Here is a 17,111-nt window from a genome sequence, read left to right as displayed (position 1 = left end):
ATGTGTTTGGATCTTGTTGATATCATTTTGATCTGACAATAAACGCAAAATATTTGACATTCAAATACTTCAAACATACTTATCCAGCAAAAGTTTTAGTACAATCTCCATAAGAGTACCAACTTCAGAAAATGATCAGATCAAAGTTAATGAATCCATGACACTCAGGATTATTTCATCAAATTTCAACTAATTCCTCCCCATGTTTCATATTAATTTCAGCCTTTAGGACACTACTTCAGTATCATTGATCCTCATAGCATTGCATGTGTAATACCCAGAAATGTCTCTTTGCATCCATGAATAACAAAACACAGATTTCCCCTTTCTAAAATGCATTCTCTAGATGAAAATTATTACAATCATCCACCCGACACGCATGCAGAAAGAGAAACTGCTCAAAATGGGGTACCACTTCCACTTCTAGTTTCTGTGGGGCTGTATAAAGCAGATCTGTTTCTTGGTCTGTTCTCCTCCAGCTGCCTCACAACTTCATCCATGCTGGGTCTAACTGAAGCCACAGGGGCACAACAACCCATTGCTAGCTTCAAAGCTTGAATCAACCCTTCTTCCATAGGACTTCTTATCCCTTTCAATATCTCCACATCAAACACTTCCATTGTTGTCTCCTCTAAAACTGCCACTTTCACCATAGAAGGCAAATCTACAAACTCACTTCCTCTCGCACTTTTTCCAGGTTTCTTCCCAATCAAAATCTCCAACAGCAATATGCCGAATGCATAAACATCTGTTCTTGAATTACATTTATTCATCCTTTGAAGCTCTGGAGCCTTATAGCCCTCAGACTTAGCAAGTGCCACCATTTCATCTGCTGCTGCTGGAACCAATAGCTTATCAAGCCCAAACTCAGTGAGCCTGCCAACAAAGAATTCATCCACAACAACGTTCTTTGATTTGACACACCCATGAGTAATTGGAGAATCAAGCCCTGTGTGAAGACATGCAAGCCCTCTAGCTATACCCAATGCAATCTTGTGTCGCCTGACCCAGTTTAACACTGGTTTTCCGGCTTTAGTTTCTGTTGGAAACCAAAATTACAATAGAGGGATCAATCGCAACCTATGTAAAGCCTTCATATCAGCTTCCCTTCATATCAAAAGTCAAAACAAATAAATATAAAATGAAAAGATATTCTTTAGAGCTTAGTTCTTGCTACAACCTTCACTTGTGGCATAACAGAGACTCTGCCAATAGGCCTCATAAACTCCCATGATTACAAATGACCATAAGGAAGCAATTATTTTTGATGCAGTAATGTAATTTTTAAGATTGCGAAACACTTGTCGATGTTTTTAAGACTGTGATCCAAAACTTTCAGCTGCATTAGGTCAAATAATTTTTCTGTTCCCGTGGTATTTTTTAAGTCCTTGGTGTCTCAAATATAGTTGTTTTTCAATCATCCTTCTTCCATAGAACAAAAATAAAGAATAAAATGCAGAGGCATTTGCCCATGTAAGGAGCAAAACTATACAAATATTTGAAATAAGTAGCCAGCAGAAGCATACGTTATTTTACAATTCATGCACGCGAACAAAAGGAACAACCTGGAAAATTCCATTTTGCATCGTTGCTTAAGTTCTTGTTGAGCCAGAAGGTTTTTTAATAGTCCAAGATCATGAAGTTTCTCACTACTGACTTCACTGATGCAACCAAACTTAGTTCAAGATTTATTGCTGAATCTTAGTGTCAAAGGAAAGGAGTCTCATAAATTTTGCTATTATTATTGATCCATAATATTATTTATTAGTGAAACGGCCTAGTCTCATTCCTCTAGGAGAGATTCTTTGCATAAAATTTCAATAATCCCTATGATAGGTTAAAACTATGCTATCAAAGTTAGCATGACCTAGCTCATGAACAATTTACAATCACAGTTATCCTCCTAGTGCCTAAATTGAACAAGTAGTCAAGTCTAGTTTTGGGATAAATGAAAGGAATATACCATTATAGATGTTTGGAGTATGAAATATTAAAATTCTAACAGGCAATGAGACACTTGAAACAATTGGTTCACCGCAAGAGTTTTTGATGAATGTGAAATGGATATGCAAGGTGCAATATAAAGCAAACCGGGGGAAAAAAACACAAAGGGAAGGATTATATATTTACCATGTAGAAGATCATGCAGGGTTCTAAGAGGCAGATAATCAAAAATAAGGAGCTTCTCCCCTCTCTTCCCTTGATAGAAAGCTCTTAAAGGAATCAAATTCTCATGGCGAATTTTTCCTAGTTGCTTTACAACCGGCAAGCTTGAAGCCCTGTCCTTGCAGCAACCTTCTCTCAACAACCTCAAAGCAATGGTCCCACCATCAGCAAGCTTTGCCTTATACACAGTCCCATAACACGTCTTCTCCACAACTTGCCCATTTGCGTTCAACACATCGTCTAAGGTCAAATTCTCGCCACCTTGAAATAACATAAGCTTGTTCTCACCACTACCACCACTACCATTACTATCATCACCATTTTCCACGTCTTCTTCTTCCTCCAATTCATCCTCACTCTCTCCTCTGCCCTTCTTCTTCTTGTTTTGCACATACCCTATAAGCAGAGAAGCTAAAACCACACTTCCTGCCATCAGACTGATAACTATGCCGGCCATAGCACCAGCACTTAGTCTAGGATTAGAATTTCCACCACATCTTCTCAAGGGCGGACCACACAAGTCCGGGTTATTCCCTTCAAAAACCTCCACACCAAACTTGGGTTCCAGAAAAGCAGGCAAAACTCCACTAAAATTATTGTGGGAAAGGTTCAATTTCTCAAGCCTCAGCCCCTCCAAGCTCTGAGGAATCGAACCCACAAACATATTATTCCCCAAGTCAAGCTGTTTCAACCCACCAAAACGAGTAATGAAGTCTGGGAAATTCCCAGAAAAGTTGTTCTCGCCCAAATCAAGAAATCGCAAAGTGTCGTAAGTACAATTCGGCAATGCTGGTTCTGGAATAGAACCGGAAAGCAAATTTCCATGGAGTCTGAGAGAAACAAGCCTATCGCACATATTCCAGATGGACGGAGGCAAAATTCCGCTTAGAAAATTTTCACGCACATCGATTTCGGAGAGGGAGGAAGTATAGCCAAGTTCAAGAGGAATTGGTCCTTTCAAAGAATTGAAGTTGAGATAGAGGCTCTGAAGCATAGGGAGCTCAGAAATCTCTCTGGGGATGGAACCGGAGAGATTAGCGGAAGGAAGCTGAAGAGAGAGCAAACGAAGATGAGGGTCTTTGAAGAGTGACGGATTGGTCCAATGAGGAGAAGAAAGGTCGGTGCAGGGGAGAGAAGAGGCATTGGAGAAGACCCACTTGAGACCCCTCCATTGGCAAAGAGGCACAGAGGAGTTCCAAGAAGACAAGATGATATTCTGGGAGCTACCTTGTAAGGATGCTTTGATTTTCCCCAAGAGAAGTTCAACGTCAGAGGAGGCAGAGGAAGAGAGAGATAAAGTGTAGCAGGACATGAAAGCATAGATAGTGAAAAGCTTCATGAACGCCATGAGGGGGTGAAGGTCGGAGTGGGAAGAGAGATAAAACGGGGCGTGTTCTGTTTCCGTTGTGGGCAATTCAAAGAAAGAGGCTATCTGTTTCTTCTTTCTTTGGAAAGCTGACACAACGTTTGACTATAAGTAAAGCTCATTCATGGAGTACACGAGGCTGTCTCCTCAACTCACTCATTCTCACTCAATGCTTATCATTACTTGTTATTATGACGGAATATCTTTAGGTCTTGACATTACTAGATTCTCTTTCCGCCATGTTAGGATTTTTGCCCCACGATAATGTCCGAAATAATTTACTCTTATGTTTTACTTCCTCCGTTACAAAATATTCTCTCAGTCCCAAATTATAAAATATTATTAAATAAAATTTTATATATTAATAAAATTTATTAAATATATTTTATAATCTTATTTTTTAAAATAAAAATATAAATTTTTAAAAATATCTTTCATTTAATACTTCATTAATAAAATAATGTTCAAGAAAAAGAATACATATGAAGAGTAACATTGAAAAAATATCATTAATAAAACTTTATTTTTATCAAAATATTTTATATTTTAAGATGTTAAATATTTTTAAAAATTTTTTATAATTTAGAAAGGAGAGAGTATAAAGTATTTTTAATCACATTTTACTCTTTAAGTAGTTACTTATATTTAAATCTCACCCTGCAATACTGTCAAAACTAATTTACTCTTATAATTTACTCTTTATTAAAAAATATAAGATATTTTTAATTAAATCTCACCCTTCAAGTAAACTTATATTTAAACTAATTTTATCTTTTTATATTTATTTTTATTTAATAGGATGATTCACCCTAAAAAAATATAAAGTGATTTATTTATAATAAGGACACTTTAAAAAAATAATGGTTATATCTTAAATAACTGAAAATATTTTACATTTTTTAATATTAAAAATATTTTTTAATGGAAGGAATATATGTTTTTTTTGGAGGGCTCAAAAAGGAATACTCCCTCCGTTCAAAAATGTAAGATATTTTTTAAAGAGTTAAATGTTCAAAAATATAAAGTATTTTTAGTCTTTTGATATGTAATTAGTATTTTTTTACGTGTCCTTATTAATAATAAATTTATATTTATTATAAAGTGTTTAATAGGAATAAATATATATAAAAATAAAATTAATTTAAAAATAAATAATTATTTTATTAAAAAATAAAATTTAATTAAAAAATATTTTATATTTATAAATAGAGGAGTACATGTTAAGTCATGAGTTCGTTTAATGTAAATGTGTAAATTGATTCACGCGACCTCATCCAAGATGCAGCAGGGCGCTCTCATCAGAATTTATTTTGGTTCGCTCCAATTGGCTTTTTTATCATTTCACTATATAACAGTAAAAAAAAAATTAGTATTTATTCAGATATTATACCAAAAATTATTCAAACTAAAAAGTGAGTGTGTTGTCATAAAAAACTCGTTCAAATCAAATATAAATAGTTAGAAATTAATTTTTTTAAAGAAAGGTGAAATCATTCACGTAGTAAATGAATTCAGCTTTTTTTTTTTATTAACATGATATAATATTTCCTGTCATGCGAGAATCTCCTACTTTTTTTTCTCAAAAAGGTGTTGTAATTCAATTTTTTTATTGTTTACTTTAGACTGATAAAATAAAAAAGTTATACTCCTTTTGTTTAAAAATATAAGATATTTTTAATTTTTTGAGATATAATCATTATATTTTTTAAAAATGTCCCTATTGATAGCGACTTTATATTTATTATAAGATATTTAATAAGGATGAATATGAAAAGATAGAGTTAGTTTGAAAGTAAGTAACTACTTTATTGGGTGTAAGATTTGGTTAAAAATGTCTTATATTTTTTAACAGAAAGAGTACTTGCTAATAATTAATTTTCATTTATAATGCTCTCATTTCATTGATTGTTAAGATAGGGTTGCTTAAGACCAGCTCAATATTTTACTTGCAATGAGAAGATAGCGATTTAACAAAGACTTTCAACTTGCTCCATCAAGAATTGAGTTGTGTCATCTATAAATTTTTTGAAATAGACCTAGCAAGCGACAAGGGAGTTACTTGTCTACACAATCACCAATTGAAAATGAAAATATAAGAGAATAAGAACCTTAAAATTTTAATCAATCCCATTACATACTAACATTATCATTATCATCATTCCCTTTTACCTCTCCCAATCCTACTCAACTGAGTTTCATTACATGGCACCTTCATCATCACTCCTTTTTAACTCACCCACTTTAATTCAATTTGGACCGTTTATATCTTTACTTAATGACCTCACACTATTTTCAGTTAAATACAATACTTCTACTTTTAAATATGATGGACCATCAAATGAAATATATGACACCCCTAGATAATCAATTTTTTTAGTTGATTTACCTTAGTTTGATTTAAATATATCAACTACACAGATAAGTGAAACACTTGAATTTCAAGGAGAGAAAAACATACAACAATAACAACAGCTGCAATATATGAGAAGAAAAACAAGATATAGTATCAGAAGTCATTATGTGTGAGGTAAATTAATTTTCACTTTTCATTCATATAGCTTAATTATTTTTTTTATTAATTTTTATAAAACCTAATAATTATTTATTTATTAGTAATAATTTTTAATTTAATACACATTATAATAATTCCTTAACCATATTAGTAACATTATGTAATTATTAAAACTTTCCTCTCCAATTATTTGCTCATTATTTTTCATTTAAATGATTACTAAATCATTAAACTAACTATTCATTTCATTTATTAGGAGCAAGAGTAGTGATGGAGATGAAGTTTAAAATCATTCATGCCAAGGACAAGTTTTGTTTCACTTTGGACTAAATATTGAAAAAATCGTTCATGGTATCATTAATTTTGTAAATTGTTCAATGCAGGAATCAGTTTAGATGTAATATTTTGAAAAATAATTCTCATGATATAGCATTTTGGTTTTTTTTTAATTGCTGTACATAGTATCTTTGTTATTAAAAAAAAAAAGCACTTCAATTTCCATAAGAAGATTTTTTTTCAGGGCAAATCTGGATTGCACGCGATGTTTTGAGCTTTTTTTAGAATACGAATGCAGGCGTGCGTGGTGACTGGTGACCCCTTGAAGAACTCTAAAGAGTAGGCTTGTTCCTCACCTCACGACCAGTTTGGATTGTTTGACGGATCACTATATATTGTGTGTGTGTGTGTGTATTCCAACTTGCATTAATTTACACTATATTCAGGTCAAAACAAATTTAAATTTACATAATGATATTTTTAATACATACCAAATTTCTATTTGCATGCGCAATCAAAGAGTTATCAAACAATAATGCTGTTGTAAAAAAAAAAAAAAAACTATAATGCTGCATCTCCGAAGTTGAGTATTGTTAAACCCAAAAAAAAAAAAAAACACACACACACAAACTCATCAATGGGACATGTTACGTTTATTTTAAACATAATATTTTGGTCAAAAAAATAATATGAATGAATAGAAGAGTAATCAAGAAAACAGAATTAAATTATTGAGTACTCTTTTGACCGGTCGGACTAACCAAGAACCTTGACGGAAAATAAGAAAATTTAATTAATTTTAAATATTTAAATTAATAAGTGTAAGAAGAGTAATTCCGAGTGGACAACAGAAGAGTTACTATTAAGTAATAAGAAACTAATAATCTAATTTTAGAAAAATTAAATATTATAAAAATAAGTAGTCTAACTATTCTTAATTTAGTTATTTTATTAATATTTTGTAATATATTTCTTAAAATTAATTTAAACATGTTTAGAATCTAGCATTTTGGTATTTTAGATGTAATATTTTGGAAAATAATTCTCATGATATAGCATTTTGGTATTTTTTTTTTAGATGTATATAGTATCTTTGCTAAAAAAGAACACTTCAATTTCCGTAAGAAGATTTTTTTTTTTCTTCAAGGCAAATCTGGATTGCACGCTATGTTTTGAATTTTTTTTTAGAATACGAATGCAGGCGTGCGTGGTGGAAGTTTTATTAATATTTTGTAATATATTTCTGAAAATTAATTTTGAAATGATTAGAATCTAAGTATTTTTCTTGTAACTTTTTGAAAAGATATGGAAGTTTTTTTTATTGTACATGAGTATTTTTTTATTAGAAGTAATTTAATTGGAGACATGATCATGTACTAAATTTAAACACTTCTTTCCTTAAAATTTTAAACCTTTCGCTATGTTCCAAGGATTAATCCTTTCAATTAGGACCAACCCATTGATTAAAAAAAAATGGAAAGTAAGCTGCATGGTGATATAGCAGGTCAGTTTTGGGCTTGTTACATTATGGGGCTTAATTTTGGGAACAGTCTCTAATAGTTTACAAGTCCATATTCACTTTTCTGCCAATGTTGGGCTTATAAGCCATATAGCCTAAAATCATGTTTGTCGGCTAAATGTTGGTTTGACAGCATATATGGCTCATTTGACACCTTCCATCGGGCTTTCAGTAAAAGCAGGAGATTTGTTTGTTTTTGCATTTGAGAAAATCTCATTTAAAGCCTTTGAGGATCCATTCAACAAGTAAGTTCCCGGAGCCATTATGAGGGAAGGAGGTGAATATATTCTAATTAAGATTTAAGAAGCACGAGGGAGGCATTAGCTATAATAATGAATGAGCCTTGCTTTCAGGGAAAATCACATCCTATGAGAATATGATTCTCTTCTCGTACACTCTGTCGGTCTCGTCACAGCCATTGTCCCCTTCCTGCTTTCTTTATCATTTTGGCTATTTTTTAGAATCGTTTACTTTCACTTCCAGAGTAAAAGCTTGGGGTGTTCCCAGGAAGGAAGAGCTTTAGTTGAGCAGATTCAAATGATCTTGTATGTGTTGGTCAACTCATTTTCATCTTAATTTCATCTTAATAATTTTAAAATCAAACTGAACAGTTGGATTGATCCAATCATTGATTGATCCAAATTATAGTTTGGTTAATGAAAATTGTTTTAGAAGTTATGTTGGGTTGGGTCATTTTAGGTCAGATGTCAGACTGAGAATCGAAATTAAGCTAGAAACTAGATTTGATTTTTAAGAATCGGACTATTTAAAAAAAAACTTTTTTATTAAATTTTTTTTCAAAAAATGATTAATTTTTTTAATCATTTGATGTTATGTTGTATCATATGACTTATTAAATCATGGTAAACTTAAAATATTTAATTTTTTTAAGTTAAGTAACAATTTCATATTTATTTTTTATATTTAAATTATTATATATATATATAATTTTTTTAATTTAATTATTACGTCACTGGTTTGATCATTGGTCCAACCCAATTGAATTATGTGAACAGTGAATTGTTAATCTTTACCCACAACACGAAATACATAAAAATGGGACACCCCCCATGTTGCTGTAGTGACTAGGTTGAGGAAAACAATGCAAGACCACATGTGACATCTGCCCCTTCGTATAAAACAACGGCTTTCATAAACTATACACACACACACTCACCCAATTTCTATATATAAAATATTTTTTTAAAAAAATTTATTTTAGTTATAAATATAAAAAATATAAATAATATTTTTAAATAATTAACAATGCTATCATTATCTTAAAAAATAAAATAAATAATTAATTATACGTTTTCCTTTTATCATTATAATATTAATTGTAATATTATTAAAGATAAAATTGAAAAATTATTATAATTTTACATCATTTTAACTAAGTAATAAATATTTATTAATATTTAAGATTCAATAAAAATATATTATATATAAAAACAGGAGAAGCATGTAGCTTCAATTTTCGGTCCCTGCATATATATTATATATCAGGAGACAGAACCCCGAGGCCGAGGAGGTGGTGGTTCCGCGGTGGTTGTGGTCTCAGTCTCGCTGCATAATTTATCATTTACAGTCTCTTGTCACCTACTCTTGCTTTCTTGAAGGGGTTATCATATTAAAGATCTGTTGTCCTCTTGCTTCTCACTTGGTTACTTTTCCTCAAAGCAAGTATAATAGTATTAAACACTAGCTCTTCCAGACTCTGTGTGAGGGAGGGGCAATGCAAGGCCAAGCGTAGTGCTTGTGGCTTGGAGTTTTTGAGGCAGTGCCAAGGCCGAGGCGTTTCTTGAGCAACCACAACAATCACCACCAAATGTCGAGGCAGCAATCTTTCACGCTTCTTCATCTTCCCTCCTTCTTCAACCTTCTTTTTCTGCTTCTTCCTCATCTTTCGTCTTCTTCAAACAATGAAGGTCAAGTTCTACTTTCATGGCTCCACTCCTCCTCCTCCTCCTCTGTTCCTCCTTCGTCTTTTTCCAATTGGAACCCTTCAAACCCCAACCCTTGTAACTGGTCTTTCATCAAATGCTCTTCACAAAACCTTGTCACGGAGATAAACATTCAAGCAACAGAATTAGCGCTTCCTTTTCCTCCTAACATTTCATCTTTTCCCTTTCTTCAGAAACTTGTCATTTCAGGGGCTAACCTTTCTGGGTTTATCTCACCTGATATTGGACACTGCTCTCAGCTTATAACCATTGACCTTAGCTCAAATAATCTTGTCGGTGTCGTTCCTTCCAGCATCGGCAATCTAAAAAACCTCCAAAGTTTGAGCTTGAACTCTAACCAGCTTTCTGGGGAAATACCCAAAGAGCTTGGTGATTGTGTTAGTTTGAAGAACCTTAATATTTTAGATAATAATCTTAGTGGAGTTCTTCCTGTTGAGCTGGGAAAGCTTTCAAATCTCGTGGTTATAAGAGCTGGAGGAAACAATGGCATTGTGGGGAGGATTCCTGATGCTCTTGGGGATTGCAGTAACTTGACTATATTAGGTCTGGCTGACACTAAAATCTCCGGTTCATTACCTGCTTCTTTGGGTAAGTTAAGGCTGCTCCAAACAATTTCTATTTATAATACTATGTTGTCTGGTGAGATTCCTCCTGAAATAGGAAATTGCTCTGAGCTTGTGAACTTGTTTTTGTACGAGAATGAGCTACTCGGTTCATTGCCAAAAGAGCTGGGAAAGCTTCAAAAACTAGAGAAAATGTTGTTATGGCAGAATAAATTTGTGGGAAGCATACCTCAGGAAATTGGTAACTGTTGGAACTTGAAGATCCTTGATGTTTCTTTAAACTCCTTGTCTGGAACGATACCTATTACTTTTGGAAACCTCTCGAATCTTGAAGAACTTATGCTAAGTAACAATAACTTGTCTGGTTCCATCCCGCCTGTTCTTTCCAATCTTTCGAACCTCATACAGCTTCAGGTAGATACTAATCAGATATCAGGGTCAATTCCGGTTGAACTTGGAAAGTTGAAGAAGCTTACTGTCTTTTTCGCTTGGCAAAATAAACTTGAAGGAAGCATTCCTTCTGAATTGGGTAGTTGTGCCAGCCTAGAAGCTCTTGATTTGTCATATAATTCACTCACTGATAGCTTACCTCCTAGCTTATTTCAGCTTCAAAATCTGACTAAGCTTCTGCTAATCTCTAACCATCTTTCTGGGCCTATGCCCCAGGAAATTGGTAATTGTAGTTCTCTCATTCGACTTCGACTTTTGAACAACAAAATTGGTGGAGAGATTCCAAGAGAACTTGGCTTTCTCAATAACCTAAACTTCCTCGATCTGTCAGAGAATAATCTTACTGGCTTAGTGCCAGTTGAGTTAGGAAATTGCAAAGAACTGCAAATGTTGAACCTTAGCAATAACTCCCTTTCTGGTGTTTTACCTAGTTCTCTATCTTCGCTCACAAGGCTTGAGGTTTTAGATGTTTCTCTGAATCATTTCTCTGGTGAAATTCCAGTGAGTGTTGGCCAACTCACTTCACTTATTAGGCTTATCCTTAGCAAAAACTCATTGTCTGGATCAATACCCTCGTCACTTGGCCTTTGTTCAAGTCTTCAATTGCTAGATCTAAGTAGCAATAATCTCTCAGGAAGAATCCCGTCAGAACTTTTTGATATAGAAGCACTTGACATTACTTTGAATTTGAGTCACAATGCATTATCTGGAGTAATCCCACCGCAGGTTTCTTCTCTGAACAAACTTTCTGCTCTAGACCTTTCCCACAACAAGCTTGAAGGAGATTTGGTGGCACTTTCAGGACTTGAAAATCTTGTTTCTCTCAACATCTCCTTCAACATTTTCACTGGTTATCTTCCGGACATCAAGTTATTCCACCAATTGTCACCAACAGATTTGGAAGGAAATCATGGCTTGTGTCCAAGTGGCCGAGACTCGTGCTTCATTAGCAATTCTGCAATGACAAAAATACACAATAATAGTGATTCTAATAAGGCTAGGAGAATGAAATTGTGCCTAGGATTGCTAAGTGCCTTCACCATTGCAATGGCAATCTTTGGAATTCTTACAGTGTATCGAGCAAAGAAAAGGGCTCAAGATGACAATAATTCTGAGATGGGAGGGGATTCATGGCCTTGGCAGTTCACGCCATTTCAAAAATTAAACTTCACTATCGATCAGGTCCTAAAATGTCTGGTTGACTCTAATGTGATTGGAAAAGGATGTTCTGGGGTCGTTTATCGTGCAGAACTAGAAAATGGTGATGTCATTGCTGTGAAAAAACTATGGCCAACAACATTGGGTACTGGATATGATCGGCAAAATGACAAGCTAGCAGTTCATGGAGGAGGAGTTCGTGATTCCTTCTCAGCTGAGGTTAAAACCTTGGGTTCCATTCGACACAAGAACATTGTGAGGTTCCTCGGTTGCTGTTGGAACCGAAATACTAGGCTACTCATGTATGACTACATGCCAAATGGGAGCCTGGGAAGTTTGCTTCATGAACGAAGTGGTGGAAACTGCTTGGACTGGGACATCAGGTATCGGATATTGCTGGGAGCAGCTCAAGGCTTGGCTTATCTTCACCATGATTGTGTTCCTCCCATTGTTCATAGGGACATCAAGGCCAACAATATTCTCATAGGTCCTCATTTTGAGCCATACATTGCTGATTTTGGGCTTGCTAAACTTGTTGATGATGGAGATTTCGCAAGATCCTCTAGCACACTGGCCGGCTCCTATGGCTATATCGCTCCTGGTCAGTACCATATGGTCCTAAAGATCATCTCTTCATATCTTGCTAAGTCTCCTATGTTAACATATATTTTATCATTCACCACTAATTTTTGGGCTTCTTGTGATTTCTAGAATATGGATACATGATGAAGATAACAGAGAAAAGTGACGTGTACAGTTATGGGATTGTTGTATTAGAAGTGCTAACAGGGAAGCAACCAATTGACCCAACAATACCAGACGGGCTCCACATTGTTGACTGGGTCAGACAGAAAAGAGGAGGAAGTGAAGTGCTAGACCCAAGCCTATGTGCAAGGCCTGAACCCGAAATAGAAGAAATATTGCAGACTTTGGGGGTGGCTTTGTTGTGTGTGAATCCAGGGCCAGAAGATAGGCCAACCATGAAAGATGTAGCTGCAATGCTTAAAGAGATCAGGCAGGAAAGGGAGGAATATATGAAAGTTGATGTGCTTCTTCACGGATCTTCTGCAAATGAAGAAGATAACAATAATAATAATAGTTCAAGTGATCAAGACCCAAGAGGGAATACGATGAAGCACTCATACCCAATAAACAGCAACAACACTAGTTTTTCTGCCTCTCTGTTTGTCTCTCCTTCGTCCTCCAATACGGAAGTCGCATTCAAATAGTCAGGAACGATGATGTGGATAGGCTTTTACGGTTTGCTTAACATGAAATGTTTAATACGGACGCTTATGAGTTTCAACTTTCAAGACTCCGGTTTCTTTGTGTACATGTCTTAATAATTGTGATCGGCAAATAAGCTTCGTTCCATCTCGTTTTCTTCCTTTGCAGTCTTTAAATGCGACATTTAAAGTTTAAACTAAAAGAAGCAGAGACGTTAACACAGCGCAATACAAATATCAATTATATTGAGTATGAAAAAAACAAAAAATAAGAAGAATTAATTAAAGCATTCTGTATTATTATATGAATCAATATATATACCCCGTGCTATGCACTTGGAGTGTTCATGAGACGAGATTAAGACACTCTTGTCTCATGTCCTATTTTAAAAAATGATCGGAATTAAATTTTTGTCTCATATCTTTTTCCCGTTCTAAAAGTCATCACGTCCCGTTGAAAATTAGGACAGGATAGGATGGAATTGGGACATTCTGTTATTAGAATAAAGAGGACAATATGAAAGAAATGCTTAAATAACAACATTTATTAAAATTTCAAATCACATAACTTATTAAATTTAAAACCAACACAATATGAATACATAAATTACAACACTTTAAAATTAATTATTAAATTACATCAATCACAATTATAAATGTACAATTTAAAGCCAAGCATACATAAGATTTAACACATTATGATATAAATTAAAAGTGATATTTAGGTTATAAGAGTAACAATAGCAAACAAGACAAATACTACATTAAGTTTTTGTGCTTCTTCTTTAGTTAAGATAGGTTAACCTAGTCACTTTTCTAAAAATAAAGCAAGAAATATGACATAAACAAAATTATTAAATAAATAGATATAAAAATAAATTATATTAATAGAATTAATGTATTGTAAAGAAAGAGATTATCATGTATTGCTTATTTTGTGTCATTAAAATTATCAATATAAAAAAATTTTAATTTTAAATAGGAATTGTATGTATTGAAATTATAATTAATACAATTGATATAGTTATAAATTATATTAATATAATTAATATATTTAATGAATATTTTTAAAATAAAATACATACATACATACATACATACATATACATATATATATATATATATATATTTGGACAGCACGGGATATCCCAAGGGTAATCTCATGTCTTATTCTGCCTCAAATATCTTTCTCATTCTGTCCAATAAAATTTTGTCTCGATTATTTTCACATTAAAAAAGACCTATTTTGATATGACCAAAACAAAATTGAGCAAACCAGAATAGGTATAAGATTGAACACCCCTAGTCTACACCTGTTAGATGAATCAACAAAATATTATAAAATAGTAGTAGCTATATACATGTATAGGTAGTTAACATTTTTTATCAACAAATCATAGTACATCGTTTAAAATAAGTCATTGCATTATATGTGTGTGTATAATTATTCAAAAGTATATTCATATTAAATCATTTAAAATAAGTCATCACATTAAATAAAAGTATTTTGAGTAGTAAATCATTTAAAATTGTTGAAGAAAGTACACTACATAATGATATTTTAAAATAAAATTGTAATTAAAGCTAAAAATATTATAAAATAAGTAGAAAAAATGACAAAAAAAATCTATTTAAATTATGTGAATGACAGATTGGTCCTACAAAATGACATAATTTCTTTGAGTCTCATGGGATTTTTTTGTCATTAGGGAATTAAAAAAATAACCAAATTGCCCTCACATAAAACAAAAACCCTTGAAATTACAAATGACTATTGAATTGTTACAAATTTAAAAATAAAAGTTGTTAATATAGAAACAAAAATTGTGAACAAAAGTTATGAATTTTTAACAGATGATGCATATCAAGACCTATATATGCGGAGTTGTGAATAATTATTGAATTATTATGAATTTAGAAGCAAAAGTTATTAATATAAGAACAAAAAATTATAAATGAAAAGTTATGAATTTTCAATACATGATGTATATTAGGACCTGCAAATGCAGAGTTGCAAATAACTATTAAATTATTGTGAATTTAAAAGTAAAAGTTATTAATATAGGAACAAAAGTTGTGAATGAAAAGTTATAAATTTTCAACACCTGATACATATTAAGACCTACAAATCAGGACTTGCAAATATCTATTCAATTGTTGCAAATTTAAAAAAAATATTAATATGTGAATAAAAGTTGTGAATTTTTTTAATATGAATAAAGGGCAAAAGTTTCCTTTCTAATAATTTCCTAATGATAAAAATATCCTTTAGAATTTCAAAAAATTTATGCCGTTTCGTAAGACCAATCTATCGTTTATATAATTTAAATGAATTTTTCTATCATTTTTTCAAATGAGTGCTATTTATGATATTACGTGAAACCGTGATATTTAATTAACTTCATATTATATTAGTTACATTATTGAACTTTTTTGAATTTTTTTGGCCAAAAATTGAATGTTTAAACAATAGTGATTAATGATAAATTCATAAATCAGTGACAGCTCATCAATAATATAAATATTGGAGCAAAAGCGTGAATCCTAAACTTCAATTCTAGAAGAGCTTGAATACAATCCTTCAATAAAGATAAAATCACTATGAATCACAATTATCCCACGCCCCTAAGCAATATTACACTTCATAAAGCAAGAGAGTTCGTGATAAAAAACAGTTGTAATATATCTAGATGTATCAATGACGTAGAACTAAACCTTGAATTCAGAAGAAAGGACACGGCAAACATTGCAAGGTGGTTAAATTATGAAAAATTTGAAGTTAAGATTGCATCACTAGCATGTTGAATTGGGGTAGAAACTATATTTAAAGATTAATTTGAACAATATTAGCAGAAGGTTGTTAAAAAAAAAAAACTAAATGAAAAATTCTTTTTTTCAAAAAAAAAAAAGGATGACACGTGTGCATGAGAACCACACCTTTCGCAATTTGCAATGAGAAATAGTACGTCTTGAAGGAACTTGATGAAAAGTGAGACTTGCTGCCTATTTGGAAAGCATATAAAACTAATTTTTTGGGCCAAAATTGATTTTTTAATGAAAGTTATCCAAACAGCAACAAATTTTGATAAATGATTATTAAGTCAGAATTATGTTTTGAAATAAGTTATAAGAGGTTGTTTATATATTCAATTTCACTGTTAAATAATATATTTTACTTCTTAAATCAAATTTAACAAATTTAATAATATTAAATACAACTTTATTGATAATTTAATTTAAAAAGCAATGTTCTTTATGATAATTTATACAGTTAAAATCAATTTTAGTATCCAAACAAATCATGTTATAACATAATTAATTATAATTAAAATTAATTATATTAATTAATTATTTTTAATTAATTATATTTAACTGAAATTCAAACAAGCTTTTGATTGATTTGAAAGAGAGGAAGAGGATTATGATGCATCCACTAATATGACTATCGTGAACTTGGAATTTACTTGAAGCATAGCATGTCAGGAGCATAGGCAAATATAGTGTGTGCAACAGACAACATCAATGGCAACTACTTTGGAGAATACAAAATTAGAAATATAATTTTGGGAAGAAAGGATAATGAAGGGAATTTTGAGTGTACAGAAGTTAATGTGGGAAGCCAAAAATATGCACCTAAAAATTAGGAAAAAGTTAAATTAAGTGCTGGTTATTATGATAAAAAAATCTATAACAATAATTAATTAAATTAATTTAAACTTAAATAATTGTAAAATATAGTATATCGCAAATTTTGAATTCTAAAACAAAGAGAATATGATATTAGATAATGAAGATCATAGGATATGGAAGAAGTTTTAGATTCAAAACTTTTGCATTTACATCTAAATTTTATAAATTTTAAATTTAAATTTAAAATATTTAAATTAATAAGAATTAAGGAGTGGTTCTTC

At 32.0% G+C, this 17,111-nt stretch overlaps 2 protein-coding genes across 2 annotated transcripts; one reads left to right on the top strand and one right to left on the bottom strand.

Annotated features, from left to right (window-relative positions):
* Nucleotides 1-39: 39 nt before the first annotated feature.
* On the bottom strand, nucleotides 40-3,667 carry LOC129290373 (putative kinase-like protein TMKL1). The gene is made up of 2 exons (XM_054927128.1): nucleotides 2,131-3,667; nucleotides 40-1,039 (listed from the first exon to the last, which is right to left on the bottom strand). Exons 1-2 carry the CDS (start codon nucleotides 3,512-3,514, stop codon nucleotides 399-401), a joined length of 2,025 nt encoding a protein of 674 aa, XP_054783103.1. The 5' UTR covers nucleotides 3,515-3,667; the 3' UTR covers nucleotides 40-398.
* A 5,826-nt stretch (nucleotides 3,668-9,493) lies between these two features.
* LOC129290637 (LRR receptor-like serine/threonine-protein kinase RGI2) lies at nucleotides 9,494-13,337 on the top strand. Its single transcript, XM_054927463.1, has 2 exons — nucleotides 9,494-12,575; nucleotides 12,686-13,337. Exons 1-2 carry the CDS (start codon nucleotides 9,668-9,670, stop codon nucleotides 13,201-13,203), a joined length of 3,426 nt encoding a protein of 1,141 aa, XP_054783438.1. The 5' UTR covers nucleotides 9,494-9,667; the 3' UTR covers nucleotides 13,204-13,337.
* The last annotated feature ends 3,774 nt before the right edge of the window (nucleotides 13,338-17,111 follow it).

Source organism: Prosopis cineraria, unplaced genomic scaffold (genome assembly GCF_029017545.1).
Source record: "Prosopis cineraria cultivar Desert tree isolate PC_DT_omini unplaced genomic scaffold, ASM2901754v1 PC13, whole genome shotgun sequence".
NCBI classification, from domain to species: Eukaryota; Viridiplantae; Streptophyta; class Magnoliopsida; order Fabales; family Fabaceae; genus Prosopis; species Prosopis cineraria.
This window is presented reverse-complemented; position numbering and strand designations above follow the sequence as displayed.